Here is a 19,586-nt window from a genome sequence, read left to right on the forward strand (position 1 = left end):
GAGTGCTCATACCTTCCAGTTCTGGGAAGCGTCTTTGTTAATTACTAAAACCCTCCTGATACAGAGTTGTATTAGGAGATGGGCACCATGTGTGAAGTTACTGCCTGTGAGCATGAAAAACAAAGACCCAAATATAAAATGGGACGACTAGGAACAAGAGGTGAGATAGGTGTGAATTATTTTTCAAATAAGATTTTATTAAAAAACAGTCTGTTAGTACATTCAGCTTCCAATTTGATCTTGACAGTGCATTGTGTCAATGAAATCTGACTCTGCTGGCCAGTCAGAACTTGGTGCAGAAGGTGTGTTCTGCAGGGGAATTCTTCCCTGCAGTCAGTAAAAGTTTCTTCCCAAAATATATTGTGCTGAACATCTCTGTGATTTCCATGATCGACTTCCCCTTTGTCTCTGGAAGGAGCAGGTAGGAAAATATCCCTGAGATGACAAGAACGCCCACAAAGATGAGAAAGGAGAAGGGACCGAGGGCCTCCTGAAGACAAAAATAAAAGAGAAAAAGATGAACAAATCCTCTTCTGACACTTACTTTCTTAGATCCTTGAAGGTTGCTTTGCTTCTCCGGAATGAGAAAAAAATTCAGTCTAAAGAAGAAATGTTTCTTTACATTTTTAATATATGTATAAGACAGCAGAGGGTGGTTGACGATTGGGCCAGCTCACACCCTTCACCTCAAGACTATGTATGCCACCTCTGCTACACAGCAGGCCTCTGCAGAACAGGGACTTTGAGATGGATTCAGAACATTGATCGCCTACATGGCATTGTAATGTACTTGCTATGCCTTGCTGCCTAGGACAGCCATAAAAGGTGGTTTAAATTGGGAGCATTGAAGAAGAAATCCAAATTGAATTACCACAGTGAAGGGGAATATCATCCCAATTACCATGAGGCCCATCCAGCCAATGGTCCCAGCAATCACAAAGGCAGATGATCGGGCTGACTGGTTGAAGATTTCCATCAGGATAGATGTGACTGCCCCAGCTGAAGAAGCAATGTGAAAAAGTAGCAAAGAAATTTATGTGGGGTTTTCCCCTAGGAACTTTGGTCACCTCTTTTCCCCAAAATGAAAAAATGCAAATTCATACAATTCATATTTAGGAGCAACATCTGGTCAAGCAGAACCCCAAAGAGTGAGAATTTGTGCCCACCTCCTGGCACATGTGCAGAGTTCCTGCTTCTAATGGGGGCTAATACGAAGACAGGTTGTCAAGGCACTCATATACCATGGCTATGGCTATGATATGAAAACCCGAATAAAAATCAGTGACCTACAAGGCTGATATTTTATATCTAAGGTTCCAATAACAAAACATAGCCATTTGTCAGGGACTTAGAATTAGCTTTGGTCCCAAGTGAGAACCAAAACCCCAGCAGGGAGTTGTAAGCTGGTTCTGGCATTGCCATAGTATCTGATTCAGTCTGAAATTAAGAAAGGATAAAGGAATGCTAAGAGAAGGAACTGAACATCCCATCAGTTAACAATCCTGAATGGAGCTGGGGTTTTACTTGTGAGTTGAGGATGTTGTGGGATTCTGCTTCACTCCCTTCTCTATGAAGATGTATTTACAAAGTCTAGTTCCATTTCCAAATACCCATCCATATTAATGTGTTCATATAGTGTGGTCCATAGATTTCCCATCATCACCTAAGTTGATGTACTCACATGGTCCAATTCCATAGGCGATAATGAACAAGAATATGAGAATAACACTGCAGGAGGCCATCCAGGAGAACTGATTCTAGACAGAAAGCAATGAGGAGAGAAAGGGGGAATTAATATGGTGGTAGAATAACATGCTCATTACTTTCTACTATCTGGTTTAGTGATTGCCAAGAGTCTGCTTTATATATGGGGAGTAAAATCACTTGTATCAAGGGGTGGGATGGACGAGAGTTTAGCAGCTGAGGGAAGGGACAAAAGAGATTCAGGAGCTTAAGTGTGTGGATGCTTTGCACTGGGGGAAAAAGATTTTCAGCAGCTTAGATGATCGCTGGGCAGCTGTCACAGCCACATATAAGTGGAGAGGAGCATGAGGGGTGCTGCTGAATGAGAAAGGAGACCGCAGGAATGATCATTGCAAAGATTTTGACAACAGCAAGGCAAGATACACCCACTGGAGACTGTGTGAGGGGTTAGATAGTAAGAAGGTTGGAGAGAGACTAAATCAGGGCACCTTGCTCGTGGGACAGTTACTTGACAGCGGGAATGCGGATAGTGCTGGTTTAGGAGGAGGCAGTACAGAGACCCCTCCAGGAGAGGACAAGGATGAAGGCCTCATAGAAGGAGCCATGAGTATTCATGTAACATTCAGCCCTGCATTTGTGTAAGCAGAGTCAGGATGAGCTCAACCCTGACATCTGGTGGTGAGGTGTGGCAAGTTGTGGAAAAGAACTTCAGGGACCGATCTCATTTGCATAGGCACACCCACCCCGCCTAGAGTGAGGCCATAGCTGCCCAAATGGTCACTTTGGCTGCTGTGGGATCCCCATTGTCTCTGTTATTGGGGCAGAAAGAATAAATTGTTATTACCCTGATTATGGGAATCAAGGACAGTGGAACTGTACTTGGCCTTTTGTTATGATGGAGGGACTCGCCAGGCAAGGGACATGGGTTCCAAAACTCTGTGAATGGAGAGAGGCTGGGAACAGGTATTAATACTTGGTGGCATGGGCCCCCTGGTGAGGGCCTTACATGCTAATTGCACTTCCTCCTCTCTCCACTGTGGAATATCAGAGCTAATTTTGATTCCATTAGGAGTCTAGTTACAGGCTGCTGAGCTGAATTCACTTTGGGCTAATGGTGCACCAGCACTGAGGCTCCCCTACTACGAGCTGAAATCACAAAAGAGCTAAACTGACTAAGAGCTGAAATCACTGAGTGTTGTGTTAAGTAGTGGGGGAGCCTCAAGATATATGGTGGAGCAGTTTGCGGGACGGCGAGCAGAGCGGAGCGAAGGGTGGAGCAGAGCAGTTTGTTGGATGCCTAGAGCAGCTCATGGGGCGGCTGGCAGAGTGGAGCCCCATGGAGAGGTGGGGCCATCAGATTTGGACCACGTAAGGTGCCCCTTAACCCCCTCCATCTCCACCCAAGTTGGGAGGTAAAACTCTGCAGATAAACTTTTGAACTCTGGGGCTGCCCTGACCAGGGACAGAGACTTTTGGGTTGTTGGACTTTTGGGACTTTGGATGATTTTGGGTTGCTGGACTCAAGAGCTAAAGGGAAAGGACATTCCCCAATTTGCTTGGGGTGGGTTTTTGCTCATGGGTTGTGTTATGAATCCTGTTGGTGGTGTTTCCCCAACATAATGCCACATTGTTTCTCTCTGTTATTACAAGGCTTTTTGCTACACTCAGACTATGTGCTTGCGAGAGGGGAAGTATTGCCTCTTGGAGGCGCCCAGCGGGGGTGGTATATATTTGTCCCAGGTCACTGGGTGGGGGCTCAAGCCGGTTTTGCATTGTGTTATTGGAATGGAACCCCTAGATACTGAACCCGGCCCTTGTTGCTGCCAACTCTGACAGGCAGAAGGGTTACATTTGTTAGAGTGCAAAACTAAGGTCTCCCACCAAATGTCACCATGGGGACCAGGCTTAATTTGAGAATAACATAAACAGCAGTTTTTGTGGAAGTGGGAACAGAGCCCCTCAAAAAGAAAAGCTTCCTTACCTGCAGTGAGAGAGCTGTTACTAGGAATGCCATCATCCCTGCCATCAACCCATAACCACCCCATAACAACATCCGCCTGCCAAACCGGTCAATGATGAAGCTCTGAGGATCAGAAAACACATTGACATTACTGCAGGCATGGGAAATTCCAACCTCCACTCCCCCAGAAAATTTGACTTTCATTCTCTCTTGCTGTCTCCTTCATTCCTTTTCCTCTCAAGAGTACAGAAATAGGTGTACTGTGAAACGTTTGTTAGCCCTGTGATCAAGCAAAGCACTGCTAGGTGCTAGCCTGATGAACTCTGTGGGCGTTTCAGAGCAGCATTTATAATGGAGACTGCTCTTTGGGGCCAGAAAGGACAGCTTGTATTTCTGGGATGATTCTGCTTCCCTCAGCCCCTCACTTTCCTAGAAAGTCAAACTCTTCCATTTGAATGTATTTCATTTAGAGCCATGGGGATATTATTCTACATTATTTGTGGTCCCATCTATTTAATTAGATGTTAATATGCCAGCTATCTGTAGCCTTGGTTTAGTATCCCATGCAGAGTCTGAATCTGGTGTGTGCATCTCCGCTATAGCAATTGTAATGGTCTTCACTGAAAATTCTCCTGAAATAGACGTGCGTGCCTCTTTTTATGTGTGTTTAAAAACAAAAATGACAAATCATAAGTTTTATAAGGTTCTCTCTCAGCTGTGTTAGTTCCTTCCCTCGTATCATTGATAAAGGTGAAATTATTATATTATGGCCATGGTTGTCAATGGATCCCAAGGATCTATGCAAAGATGGGTGAAGCAGATTGGAGGCTGAAGTTCTGTGGCTACTCTAATTTCAGAAAAACTCCGGTAGGCAGAGTGAATACCACAGTTAACATCCTTTCCCTTGCAAAAAAATATTATAGGGATTTTAGTACCACAGCTGTTCAGGGGTTCCATGTTGCATCTTATTTAGAGGATGGCAGCATATCTCCAACAGTGCAGTGAGTCACAAGCACCATGCTGTGCCATTTGATCAGTTCTGACTCTGAGTGAACCCCTACTGAACCCCATCACTTTCTGCAGCACTGTGACATTTTCCCAGATATTTTCCATTCAAGGAATGACTCCCCTACACCCTATTTAGTTAATGAGTTACCATGAGGTTATATCCCAAGGTTGCAGACAGCCTCTATACCTGACAGACCATCACATAGATTTTCTGGGTGTTATGTATAAAATTGCACCCTGAAAGTCAGATTTTCAAAAGTGAATCAACCATTTCACGTAGCTGCTGCAGTCTGCCACTATCTTGACATAAAGTGGCATTTTTCCCCTCTGCCTTTCCCACTTCTTCTGCTATATCTGATCTCTCGCACAGCTATTACCTGTATATAAACATTATTATCAATGGGAGCATGACGTAAACTCCTTTTAAAAATAATCATAAGTCTTGATTTTTAAAAAAAATTGTGGACCATGACCACCCCCTCCCACCCCCCGCAAAAAAGATGGGAAGTAATCTGAGGGGTAATGGGGAGGTGTCAGGGTTCTAGTCTTTCACCAGCACCCCATTGGGATGTTGACAGAATTGTATCCATTTCTCCGGGTTCAGGCACTCATTAGCATTCTGAAAGAGATGGATTCTCAGCCTTCCAGCCAAGTTGTCTGGATGCTTACCCCTTTCAAAGTCCCAGGGAACAAACAAACAACTTAGGAGCAGCAAAGAAAACAAAGGAAAAGGAAATATACAGACAATCCCATTTGGCCACTGGCCTCTCTCCCTTCAGAAGGGCCCTGGGCAGGCTGTAATGTAGCTCAACATCTGCTGGTTCGCCAGCAGAATAGATAGATTACAGCCCCCTTTGACTCTGCGGACTTGGGCATTCTTTTAGGCAAGGGTGTAGATTCTGGTCTCTGCCAGGACTCTCCCTGGGAGCTAGGAAGCTCAACACTCTGCTCTTCTCAGAGCTGCCTACCAATGAGGTCTGGTCTACACTTAAAAATTAAATCGACCTAGCTATGTTGCTCAGGGCTTTGAAAAATTGTGTGCCCTGAGTGCTGTAGTTAGGTCAACCTAACTCCCGGTGTAGACACTGCTAGTTCAATGGACAAATTCTTCTGTTGACCTAGCTATCATCTCTCGGAGGGATGGATTAACTGCATTGACGGAAAAACTTCTGTCGATGTAGGAAGCATCTACATTGTGGCTCTATAGCGGCACAGCTGCAGTGACGTAGCTGTGCCACTGTAGTGTAGACATGCCCTGAGCAGAGCTTCCCCCATCTTAAACTTCTCTTCCAAGTCTCAAAATGACTCGCAGGTGTGGTGAGGTGGAGCCACTTCAGTCCGGAGAAACTCCTTAGCCCCTTCGTGTTGCAGGGGTTATGTTGTCTTTCACAGTTTCATATGGTGGGGTAGTGGTCACACAAAAAGATTCTTCAGTTCATGTATCGAAAGAGCAGTTCGTTTTAAGACGGAACTGGCTCAAAACACATTTCCCTTCACCCTCCAAACCCAAGTCAGGTCTGACTTACACACAGGATGTTAGAGAAGAATTCACAGATCCCAACTCCTAATGCTATATATGGAATAAGGTCTTCATCCAACCTGGCTGCGCGGAACACTTCAAAGGTATAAAAGTAGATCTGGAAAATGCAGTGAAAAGGAATTTTAACAATGAAGTGTAATCAAGGTATGTGAGATGTGCTTGTGCAGCAGCATTCAGATTTCAGTCCTTCACCAGTACAGTATCACCACGTGGGTTTTTATTGGGGGTCAGGAGAGGAAACAGAGGGGCTTGGATTTCTATTTCAAAGAAAGAGAAGCTGAGGCAGCTGTTTGAAATCTGAAATTCGAGGGTCTATTAGGGATTAATGAAAGGGTTTTGGGGGTCAAGAAAAGAATGGAACTGAAAGAAGCATTGTGTTAGGAGAAAGGAGGGAGTAAATAAGGGAACTGGGAGAAGGAGCTGGTTGGAGTCAGGAGAAGAGGAATGGTACTGGGCAGGGGACATGAGAAAGAGAAACGTTCTTAGGGCCCTTGCTGTCTGGTTTGGCAGAGGCTGGTAGAAGGAGATCCCTTGATACCACACAGAATGAAGGGTAGATGGCAATATGCATCTGCTACTAGCAGACAGGAACTTAACTGAGACCCAAATCTGTACAAGAGTTCTCAAGGTCCTTAGACAGAGAGAGTGAGCTCATACAGCCATCTGTCCTAGAGAAAGAGCTTCTAGTGAGAACAGAAAGGAAATCAATGGGACAATACCCTTTCAGGGAACATTAACATCCACTGTGCTGGACCTATTGTATACACAGGCATGTGTTCACTTTAGAGTGCTGAGAATCCCGGTAGTGTTAATGCCAGTGAATGTTACCACTTGACTTACTGCAGTGAACTCTCTATGAGGAGGAGAAAAGAGGATCAAGAGGAAGAAACAAGTAGGAACTGTGGCTCTGTAATGTTCTCCATGCTACCTAATAACAGTTCTGAGGTTGGAATTGAGGAATACTCAACTGCACTCAAGCCACACAGCTGTATACTCATCGTAAGGAGAATCATTATATACAACTGCCAACGCAAGGCTGGTTCTTTCATCACTTCCAGGACACTCATGGTTTTGATGCTTTTCATTGCTGCCTTCTCCTTCATCATGTCATCAAACTCTGCTTGATGATCCCCTTCACCCCAGAGCTCCTTCATGGCTATGGAGGAAAAATAGCCAAGCATAATTATTAGTACCATTGTTTTTTATTTATAACACTGTAGTGCCTGGCAGACGTATCCATCAGCTGATCCAGCCACTCATCTCCATCATTCAATTGGCTAATGAATTAGTGATTAGATTATTCATTAATCATTCAGTAATCATTCATAATTCAGTCCATCTATTGATCCATTAGTCACTGATTGATGACATCAATCAGATATGGCTTAATGGAACACACTATATTACACATTGCTATTAGCTGGTAGTTGTCTGTCTCTTGTTTGTGTAATACAGTAATATTTTAGAGGGTGATCTTGAATAACTACAAATTAGTAATTTTTGTCTACACTAATTTAGATCTACACCAATATCAGTACAAGATCCTTGTTGATTAGAATTCTTAAGAAAGATCATTGGTGGATGATGGGAAACTCGGTTCCATCTAACAGACTGACTCCTTCAATGGCTATCAATATAATAAATCAGAGATTTGGAGAAGGGCTTGTCCCATTTTACCTTTCAAACAACCTTCAGTGTCTTCCTTTTGCATCAAAAGGTAGGGTGGGGACTCAGGGAAGAATGGCAAAGAGATCAGCTGGACAAATGCTGCAATTCCACATATGGCCAATAGCAAAGGCCACAAGGATTCGGTTCCTAAAAACACTCTGTAGAGAACATATAAAATATATTTACAGTTTAATAAAATAAAATAACTTTGTTTTCTGGAGGAAAAAGTGGACCAACAAATGCTATATGCAGATGGAAATGGAGAGGATAAATTGAAAGAAAATTTGGACAACTCGAAAGGAAAATAGCTAAGTAAGTGCCTTAGTTCTATAGTTTGTTCTGAGATTTTCCCCATTATTAAAAAATAAAAATTCAGTGGCGTCCCATGCAACTGCTGTTGAGACCAATGCTGCAATTCTACATAAGACCGAAGAATTCAGATCCTCAGTCTTTGTGAGTTACAACGATAGTAACTTTAGCAACTTCTTTTTTGTGTGATAAGTAGAGAAACTGACACACTATGCACAGACAATGGGAAAAATGGATGAAAAGAAAAAATATTTAGGCTGCGTGGTCCCAAGATAAGTGCATATATTCTGCCTGGAGAAAGGTAGTAGCCTAGGACTTGGGAGACAAGTGTTTGATTCTGTGCTCTGACACAAATGCATTGTGAGGATAAGTATATTAAAGATTGTGGTGTGCTCACATACTGGGGTGATGAGGCCATGTAAGTATGTAAAATAGACACGTACCTTAATCCCATAATTTGCCCTAAAACTTTTCCTAGTGTCAAAAACACAAGAGCATTGGTGTTTGCAAATCCACGCAGCTTCTTCGGTGAAATTTCTCCTAGGTATTGACTATGTGCGTTCAAACATACACCTTGAATGACGAGAAGAAATAGGAAAGTTATATTTATAGAAAGAAAAATTATGTTTTTTTTTTCAAATCACATTCTGCCAAACTGTAGCACTCTCCTTTTTTTGAATTGTTTAAGTATTATCTGCAATACGTCATCAAACTGGAAAATTACATCTTCTAGAACAAAACATTTAATAAATCACTATTCCCATTACCAAATTTTTTTTTCAGTTGAGTCCTTGTGGCAGTAGTCGGTGTTTTGCTATATTTTATTATTGCACAGTCCAGCCCCAGCTGGCTTAATTTGCAGGAGAACTGCTTGAGCTGCACCATCCTATAGATGTATGCAGCCTGCTTCCTCTGTTGCTGGGTGTGGCCTGGCCCCCACCTCCTCTCTAAACCTTCCTGCTCTACCTGGGGTGCTGTGCTCCCTGAGGAGCTCTGAGAGGGAGTGGTCCCTATCTTCTCCCAAGCGAATAACTTGTGTACATACAGTAGTGGTGAGGTCCTACCTGCACTGATGCCATAGAGGAAGCGTCCAATCAGAATCATCTCAAAAGACTTGGCAGTCTTACTGAAGCCCATGTGCAAGGCAGCTACCATTATGAGCATATTATTGCACAACAGACATTTCTTTCTGTAGCAGCAAATGAAATACAGATGTGAATCAGGTTTTCCCATAAATATCTCCTCTGTCACTTTGAATAAATGGACTCCTGTTATCCAGTGAATGTACAGACCAAGCCATGGCTTTTCTTAAAAACCAATGCTTTGGGGTGTAGCAATTTCTGTTAGGTAGTGACATGAGAGACACCAAAGGGGAGCACTCCACTGAGGTTATAGTGGATTCCTGAAGAGAGAAGTGCTGAGAGAAAATAGTTAAACAGTATTCATTGCTCCCTTTCTAGGATCCTATATCCCATCAAAAATATTGCACCTATCCCAAAACATAGAAGGAAAAAGTCAGCTTTGTAAAAGCCAAATTAAACGGCCATATTAAACAAGAGAGAATTAGAGTTTCATTCTCTCTTTGGGGCAGCAGAAGAGGAGTGAGCTTTGTTTACATTTTCTGAAGCACCAAATATATTCACAGAAGTAAGAACTTGAAAGTTTTTTTAAACTACCCAAGCAATTAAAAACAAAAAGGCTTCTGCTTCAGGCAATCTATCACAACCTCAGAAAATATCTTTTTACCCGTGGGCAATATTTTACAGCTGTTGCCCCAGGAAATAAATATTTGCATACTAGAGAATCTCCTGAGAATGGAGCTCAAATAAAATTTCAGTGAAAAGATATATGTTTACGTGTTACATTGAATAATTATGAAATGATTAATACATAATTATGAAAAGAACAATAAGGAAACAGTAACAATTGTGTATTTGTATCAGTCTAATTTACATATGATTATTTATTCTTATAATAGTCTGTTTTTTTCACTTTCATCAGCAGAGTGCTTTAAGAATTCCCACATTCACTATCCTATATTTCTCCCAAGAAAGAGTGTGTTTCAGTGGCAATTCTATTGGACAGATATTAAAATAATGTTTAGCCCCTCCTCACTGCCTGTTGGAAAGAAATTGTATATCCAATCAACCATAGTGGAAATGTGCTTATATATCTTTAAGGGATGAGACAGCTTGTTAACCTTCGGAACTCTGTGTTCTTGTTTAAGGACACTTGAAAACTTTGTGTTCTGAAGGATTGGAGATTGGGTAGGGCAACTTGGTCTGGATTTTATAGAGACTTTCGGGCAGCTGAAAGTAGAGATAGCTCTAGGATGGTGGCGGAAAAGATAGGTTGGGGAGGGTCAAGTGGAGGTGTGTGTTCAAGGGAGTTGGTTGGAGAGGGGACCAGCAGGTGGAGGAAAGGTTGAGTGGAAGCATATAGTGTGAGTGTGTGAAGTGGACCAAAAGCTGAGAAGGGGATACTATTGCGCACATCTTTGGTTTTTTGAAAGGGGTCTGCAGCTGGTATATTTACTATTGCAAGGAATAAAGAATCATTAATTTAGCCCTGGTAGGTAAGTAAATGGGGAAATTATTTTCAAATATTTTGTTAGTGTGTGTGTATCTATATCCGTCTCTATCTTTGTAATTTTAAGTCTGTTTCCTCTCAGGGGTTCTACCAAGGGAGGCACCTTCACTTTCCACAAGAGGCTCTCTAGTTGTTTTGCCTGTGGAGACTGCAACAGGGAGGAACTAAATTAATTCATCTCCTGACTGCCCTGGCCACACACTCGTCTCAGTGAGAGAAGAGTTGTGCAGCTGTAACCCCTCCATGGACTTTAGACTGCTGGGGGTCCTGCACGCTGCTTCACACTGACTGAAGCTGGTGAAAAATGGGTGAATTTATTTTATATTCCATAAGCGCTCAGTCCTAGTCCTTTGTAGTTTTGCAACTGACTTGAATGAGACCAAGTTTTAGCCTTTAATGATGTAGGAACTTAAAACAGTTTTTCTTTTTTGTTTATTTAAAAATAATTTTGTTCCCTTTTCAGTAAAATGTTTTTCAGCGTTAAATTAACTAATACAATTCCTCATTAGTGAGCTGTTCAGAAAAGATACGTACTTTCCATATTTCACAAACAGGTATCCACTACACAGACACCCCAGTAGTCCCCCTACACAGTAGATAGACACAATGAGGGACCACAGCAATGTGATGGTCTCCTGATGGAGAGGAGAGCCATATCGCTCCAGCCAGGTTTTGTTGATAAACCTCTTAATGTGCTGAGAAGGAAAAGGGGATTTGCATTAACAGTAATTATGACTCCAAAGCATTATTCACAATCATACTTCATTATATTTAAAGCTGGCTTTGGTTTCAACCAATAGTTACTATTTAAAGAATGACAACATGAGACTTACTTGCAAATAAAAGTTTAGGAAAAGCCCACATACCCACATTTCTTGTTGTTACCAATCTGTATCTCTGAAAATCAGTTTTGAATTGCTGTATATTAATTTCACAATGGGGGAATAATGGGGTGGTGCTAAAAACTGGTGGTATTATACACATCTGCAGTAGAATTAAGTGGTGATGTCAGAAATGCTGTTTATTGTTTTTAATTAAGAACCTAAGACTGGCCCTACTGAGTCAGACCGAAGGTCCATCCAGCCCAGTATCCTGTCTACCGACAGTGGCCAATGCCAGGTGCCCCAGAGGGAGTGAACTTAACAGGTAATGATCAAGTGATCTCTCGCCTGCCAAGCAGAGGCTAGGGACACCATTCCTTACCCATCCTGGCTAATAGCCATTAATGGACTTAACCTCCATGAATTTATCCAGTTCTCTTTTAAACCTTGTTATAGTCCCAGCCTTCACAACCTCCTCAGGCAAGGAGTTCCACAGGTTGACTGTGCGCTGAGTGAAGAAGAACTTCCTTTTATTTGTTTTAAACCTGCTGTCCATTAATTTCATTTGGTGGCCCCTAGTTCTTATGTTATGGGAACAAGTAAATAACTTTTCCTTATTCACTTTCTCCACACCACTCATGATTTTATATACCTCTGTCATATCCTCCCTTAGTCTCCTCTTTTCCAAGCTAAAAAATCCTAACCTCTTTAATCTCTCCTCACATGGGACCCGTTCTAAACCCCTAATCGTTTTAGTTGCCCTTTTCTGAACCTTTTCTAATGCCAGTATATCTTTGTACAGATGTGGTCCCCTCATCTCAAAACAGTATTCAAGATGTGGGCATACCATGGATTTATATAAGGGCAATAAAATATTCTCCATCTTATTTTCTATCCATCTTATAATGATTCCTATTATCCCGTTTGCTTTTTTGACTGCCGCTGCACACTGCGTGGACGTCTTCAGAGATCTATCCACGATGACTCCACATCTTTCTCCTGATTAGTTGTAGCTAAATTAGCCCCCATCATATTGTATGTATAGTTGGGGTTATTTTTTCCAATGTGCATTACTTTACATTTGTCCACATTAAATTTCATTTGCCATTTTGTTGCCCAATCACTTAGTTTTGGTGAGATCTTTTTGAAGTTCTTCACAGTCTGCTTTGGTCTTAACTATCTTGAGCAGTTTAGTATCATCTACAAACTTTGCCACCTCGCTGTTTACCCCTTTCTCCAGATCATTTATGAATAGGTTGAATAGGATTGGTCCTAGGACTGACCCTTGGGGAACACCGCTAGTTACCCCTCTCCATTCTGAAAATTTACCATTTATTCCTACCCTTTGTTCCCTGTCTTTTAACCAGTTCTCAATCCATGAGAGGATCTTCCCTCTTATCTCATGACAACTTAATTTACATAAGAGCCTTTGGTGAGGGACCTTGTCAAAGGCTTTCTGGAAATCTAAGTACATGATGGCCACTGGATCCCCCTTGTCCACATTAACATTTTGATCAAATTTATTGCTTTCAAAAACAAAAGACTAGTAGTATGTGAGCTTCCCCAGTAAATTCTGATAGTACACCTACTCCTTGACATGATGGTCTTATTAATTAGTTAATATTATTACAGTCAAGGGCTTCTCTCTTAAGCAAAGATTGCCGCAAATTGTGCCATTTTTTGAAGGCTGTATGATGCAATAACCAAACTTGTTTTCACACATAATCTAAACCATCTTTGAATCCAAGTGTTGAGAGAGGAAAGGCTACTGCACAAATTAACTGCACAATCTCATCCACTGAAACTTGGCGTGTAAAATGTTGTGTACATTTCCACCCTCAAATGTTGGGTCCTGTTATCAATTCCTTTTAAACGTCCGTGTTCTTAAGTGTAGGTGATGGGAACAATGGGAGGAAGGCCAAAGGACGTTTTGAGGGTTGAAACCTCAACCACAGCACCACATCTTAACCTTGATGTATACCCTTTACGTTCATCAAGTTTATAGTTCACAAACAACCCTTACTACCCAGTCCATGGAGTGTGACTTTAGGGACTACAAAGATACTTCAAAATGAAGAAGACAGTAGCAGAGAGGGATTTACCAAGAATCCTCTTCCTAAATCCCTCAATTCAGCAATAGACTACACAGGGAATAGTATCAGAGGGGTAGCCATGTTAGTCTGTATCCACGAAAACAACGAGGAGTCCGGTGGCACCTTAAAGACTAACAGATTTATTTGGGCATAAGCTTTCGTGGGTAAAAACCCACTTCATAGTGCTCATTTCCCAATGTCCTCAGCCTTTTAAAATGCTACTGGAATGCTATCTGTGGAGTGAAGGTCTGTCCTTTATCCAGACTCTCATCTTACTCTTTCTTACTGTACAGAATGGGAATGGAAAGAGCTGGGAACAGTCTCAATAGAAACACTTAATGAATTATTTGAAGGACAAGGAGCATCCTCAAGCTAGGACCCAGTCCCATGCACATTCAACCAAAGAGGCATCTTTGATTAAGAATTTGCTTACCACAGAAGGGTAGTTGATCACAGAAAGGTGAAAACCTGGTAAGAGGTTTCCACCAATTCCCAGCACAAGCATCATTTGAAATAGCCTCCGATACTGAATCTACAAAAAGATGATAAAACACACACTCAGTGTATGGTGAGATCCATGTATCTACAGCTCTCCCTTTCCAGAACATGTCTTATTCATTACAGACACTTCTAGCTATCGAAACCTTTTCACAGTTTGCAAGGTTCCAGCCCCAAAGGGTGTTATCGACCATTCAAAGATGCCCCCCATCCCAGCCAAGTGGTCAGAGAGAACCAACATTCGCTTGGAGTCTCCTAATCCAAAGAGACAAGACAAAGACAGACCCACTACTATTCACTACATGGGAAGGACCATTGCATTCAGGATGATAGAACTGACAATGTGTCAATGAACATGCTGTCCAAATGGCTATTAATGATACTGGGGTGTGTGAAACTGCGGCATGTCATCCCCTCTTATCCCATGTTACCTGTTTTATTTCTACAAAGGGAGAACTTTTATTCTTTACCACCTTTGTCAAAACAATATTTCAGGGTAAAGAAGGTTTTTTCATATTAGGCTTACTACACTGAGGCCATGTCTACACTTCCACTTATGTTGGCAAAACTTACGTTGCTCAGGGGTGTGAAAAAACCACACTCCTGAGTGACAGAAGTTTCGCTGGCATAAGTGGTAGTGTGCACAGTGCTATGTCGGTGGGAGAGCTTCTCCTGCCGACATAGCTACCACGTATCATTGAGGTGGTTTTCTTTATGTCAACAGGAGAGCTCTTGGCCATCAACATAGAACGGCTACATGAGCAATCCTACAGCGCTGCAGCTGCATCAGTACAAATGGGCCACTGTAAGCTCGCTAGTATAGACATGGCCTGAGAGAATTGCTAGTCTTCGGATTGTCACTACCTCTGGGCCATGAGAGAACCCTGACGCCCCAGGCGAGTTTGTTTTCATTCTGCCGAATACTTTGGGAAGGACCGCTGGCAGTGCTATGCTCTGTCTTTGCTCCTGGAACAACCTGGAGACAATAAAGAAGTGCTCCTTCTTCTGTTGGCCATCCCAATGCAACCACAGAGCTGAGAGAACTGTAAACTAACTATAACTTTAACAATTAGAACTATAACTCTCTGTCTTTCTCTACACACACACAATGAGAGACAACACAGACAGCATTTTTTTCATTCTGAAAATCTAACTATCTTTCTTTTAACTGACGGTTTCACTGGTTCCTTAAACTCACTTGACTAGGGTCAACTTTTTTTTAGCTCTATGGATGAATAGTACTATGTAAGAGCTAATTGTTAGTATTTACTATTATGTGCTTCCCAGATCAGTACAGTATATTGTGTCCTAACAAACTCCCATAATTTTTTTATGTTTATTGACAAATTTAATGTGGTTTCCTTTGTATTTCACCTCCTCATTGTATTTTGCACACAGCCTGGAAGGATCCAACCCCAGGTACTGAAGGAATTAGCTGAAGAAATTTCTGCAAATATTTGCAAACTCATGGATGGCAGGAGAGGTCCCGGAAAGGGCTAACGTGGGGCCCATCTTTAAAAAGGAGGAAAAGGAGGAACTGGGGAACTAGAGACCAGTCAGCCTGACTTCGATACCTGGGGAAGCTCCTAGAGCAATGTCTAAAATATTCAGTGTGCAAATACCTGGAGGATGAAGGGTGATCACCAGCAGCCAGCCTGGATTGACTAAGAACAAATCTTGGCAAACCAGCTTGATTTTGTTTTTTGACAGGGTAACTGGTTTGGTGGATAGGGGGAATGCGGTGGATACAATATACCTGGACTTCAGCAAGGCTTTTGACACAATCTCACATTACATTCTGATAAGTAATCTGGAAAAATGTGAACTCGGCTCAACTACCATTAAGAGGATACATAATTGGTTAAACAACTGCAGGTAAAGAGAACTATTAAAGGAATTATGTCAGATTGGAGGGAGGTCTCAAGTGGGATTCCATAAGGATATGTTCTGGGTGTGGTGTTGTTTAACATCTTTACTTTATGAATAACCTGGATGTAGGAATAGAGAACTTACTGATCAGATTTGCAGATGACCCAAAGTTAGGGGGATTGCCAACACTTTGGAGTATAGAGCTAAAGTTCAGAGAGATCTTGATAAAGTGGAGAACTGGGCTATAGATAACATAATGAAATTCAGCAAAGACAAATGTAAGGTGCTACACTTAGGGAATTAAAACTAAATGAACAAATACAAAATGGTGGATAACTGGCTTGGCAGCAGCATAACTGTGAAGGATCTGGGAGTTCTGGTGGATCACAACCTCAACATGAGTGAGCAATTCAATCCTGTTGCAAAAAAAAAAGCAAAAGAAGAAAAAAAAATCAAATGCAGTTTTAGATTGCATTAACCAAAGCATAGCATGCAAGTCATGGGAGGTGATAGTACTGATCTACTCAACACTGATTAGGTCTCAGCTGGAGTCCAATTTTGGTCACCAATGTATAGAAAAGTGTAGAGAAACTGGAAAGGATCCAGAGGCAAGCGACAAAGATGATTGAAGGGATGGAGTGCAAACCATATGAGCAAAGGCTGGGGGAACTTGGTATGTTTATTTGGGAAAAAAGAGATTAAGGGAAGACATTATAGAAGTCTTCAAATAGTTGAATGGCTGCCATAAAAAAGCTGGAGAAAAGTTGTTCTCTCTTGCCACAGAGAACAGGACAAGAGGCAATGGGTTCAAACTACAGCATAGCAGATTTAGATTAAATCTCAGGAAAAACTTCCTAGCTGTAAGAACAGTAGGACAATGGAACGGACTGCCTAGGGAGGTTGTGGAAGCTTCTTCACGGAAGGTTTTCAAAAGGAGGCTGGAGCCATCTGTCATGGATGGTTTAGACACAACAAATCCTGGATCTTGGCAGAGGGTTAGACTAGATGACCCTTGTGGTCTCTTCTAACCCTATGGTTCTATGATTCTATAACCCTTATTATGTCAGCATTGCTAATCATGGGACTTCAAAAGTTTACAAAACAGAGCTTTAAAAAACCCCATGAGATTGTTATGAAAATAATGAGACTCTATAATAAATGTGATGGGTTTTTTGTGTCTATCTTATTATTTTATTATTATTTATTATTGGGGAAGTCCCCCTCTCTCAATGAGGAGGAAGAATGTCCTCATACAGGTGCTAATGCATTTTGAGATGGATTTTCACACACCAGTTCAAATCTCTGTACTGTTCATGGGGCTTGGTTTTTCCTGCTTTCCCACATCACCTCGCAGGCCTGCAAACAGCTTTCTCTCATTTATACTTGTATATTTTTAGGCAATGTTGCCTCCTCCTGAGCCCCTCAGAGCGGAAGCAAAGGCACAAGTGTCTCCCCACAAACCCGTTCTGCTGTATTTCTTCTTCCTCCCTTGCTGTGCTTCCAACTGTCCCAGCACCTCGAGGTAATCCTCCTTTACCAGTAGTGCCTCCTTACCTTTGTTAAAGGGGTATTGCCCCCAAAATTGTTTTTTTTCCCTCTGTCCATCGGAATCACTGCCAAATAGACCATTCTGTATCCCCTTGTTGTAGTCTTTATAACTATATCACACTGTTTTAAAGATTGTTTAATGAAAATGTACAGTACCTTCTCCGGCATTGGCAGTGGTGGGTAGGAAGTGGAAGACAGATCCTTCCTATTATTAATTTCTGATGTGATAAAAAAAAAAAACAGGGAACTCACCAGGTCTGACAGGTAGCTGGCCATTTCCTATTGAAAGCTCGGCTGTTTGGAATCACTGGCAGGACCCTGTCAGATGGGTGATCTGCTTTCTAAGCTTTTTCACCCAGGCATGTTACTTAAGTAATGAGGAGCTGGGATCATGGGACTGAAGTTAAATTTTTACTTTCTACGTTTTCAGTGAATTATGTTGTTTTTAGTCATTGGACAGGGTTTAGACCTATTGGATTAAATATTTCAAGAAACAGATATGTCAAGCCCAGTCCAAAACACAGAGAGATTTTTCCTCCCCCTATATCAGGAGGGGTCTTGTGGACCTGGGATGGGAAGCAGGCAGCCAGTTCAGACATCAAAGCTAAACGGTGTTTCGGTTATTGTAACATACTCTGATTCTCTGATATATGAGACGTTGCTCTGATAGTAACTCATTCATTTTAAGGCTGATGAAATGTTTAAACAGTTTTTTCAGCCTTCAAACTTTTTACCTCACTTTTAAGACCCTGCACAGCTTCCTTCATCTTTGCTTTCATTTCCTCGTCCTCTTCTTCATGTTGTGTGTGCTCCTCCCAAACTTCATCTAAATGTCTCACTCGTATCTTCTCCCACACTTCCCCTTACGCTCTGAACTTCTTCCCTCTCCTTATAGACTGGATGATCTCTGTCTTCAGTATGAAAGCCCAGAAAGAAATGTTATTTTTAAAAACATTGACCTACATCTGCCCAGACACTGTATTCAATCTAAACTATTTATTTTGGTTGTAAACTCCTTATGGCAAGGCCTTTGTCTTCCTTTATATTCTGTACTGTGCTGGAAATACCAGCAGGCAGCAATCTCTAGAGTGGAAGATGATATCTAGAAGGATAACTGGTGCGCACACACATTGCACAATGGCAGAGGTAGGGGAAATACTAGCCAAGAAATTGGGGCAAACCCTTATTCTTGCAAAGAGTGCTGAGATATATTTAATGTCTATGCAGCAAAGACAGGAATTTGGTTTTTAGGACTTCATCATGATACTCAGTTTATCTTCCTAAGAAGAATGAAGGGCTGAGTTTATCCTGCTAAGATTTAAACCAATGGTTCCAGTAAGTATAATTATTCCAAATCTGATGCTGTGATCACTATCCCTCCCCTGCCATGTAGTATTTACATTTTATAAGTTGTCACTATATCTTGTATGCATGTATAACCCATTTGATCAAGCAAAAGATATTTGTGGAAATTGCATAGTTTCTCCCTCTTGCATGGCATTGATTCAGGTTTTTGAGCAGTCACTTAACCTATGCTCCAAAATCCATTCTAGCTGGTGGTTGTGTTAATATTACAGAGAGCATTTCTCCACTTGCTGATCAAATTCACATAGAGAAGGGAAGTAGATGAAAAGGCAGGCAGACTGAATGAATAGCTGGGATCAGGTAAGTCACATTGCATGCTGTATGGAGACACATAAGAGGATCTTAGTCTGTGTAAAACTGCTGTATCATACCAGGAAATGCAATGCAGACTGAAGGAGACTCTTCAGACAGATGATTTCACTGCATTCCAGGAGCCCTATCCTAAGAAGTGTTGAGTGTCCTCAATTCCCATTGAAGTCAAAGGGCGATGAGGACGTTTAGCACTTCACAGGAGTGGGTCCAAAATGCATAGACTTGAGGACAGATTTACAAAGGCATTTAAAGATGCAGGTAGGCACCTGGAGCCAGATTTTAAAAGGAGTTAGGCACGTAGT

The 19,586-nt window shown here is 41.8% G+C and overlaps 1 protein-coding gene across 2 annotated transcripts; it reads right to left on the minus strand.

Moving 5' to 3' along the window:
* Window positions 1-176: 176 nt before the first annotated feature.
* Window positions 177-17,962, minus strand: LOC125623087 (solute carrier family 2, facilitated glucose transporter member 11-like). 2 transcript variants are annotated; one of them, XM_075120267.1, is made up of 12 exons: window positions 17,860-17,962; window positions 14,126-14,224; window positions 11,313-11,473; window positions 9,254-9,378; window positions 8,633-8,762; window positions 7,890-8,038; window positions 7,181-7,368; window positions 6,199-6,309; window positions 3,686-3,787; window positions 1,682-1,757; window positions 902-999; window positions 177-490 (listed from the first exon to the last, which is right to left on the minus strand). In XM_075120267.1, the coding sequence occupies exons 1-12, from the start codon at window positions 17,881-17,883 to the stop codon at window positions 284-286; spliced, it is 1,470 nt and encodes a 489-aa protein (XP_074976368.1). In that variant the 5' UTR covers window positions 17,884-17,962; the 3' UTR covers window positions 177-283. The 2 variants fall into 2 exon arrangements, with proteins under 2 accessions (XP_074976368.1, XP_048677868.1); XM_048821911.2 differs by having other exon boundaries at window positions 872-999.
* Window positions 17,963-19,586: the final 1,624 nt, after the last annotated feature.

This window comes from Caretta caretta, chromosome 15, assembly GCF_965140235.1.
Source record: "Caretta caretta isolate rCarCar2 chromosome 15, rCarCar1.hap1, whole genome shotgun sequence".
Classification (NCBI taxonomy): Eukaryota; Metazoa; Chordata; order Testudines; family Cheloniidae; genus Caretta; species Caretta caretta.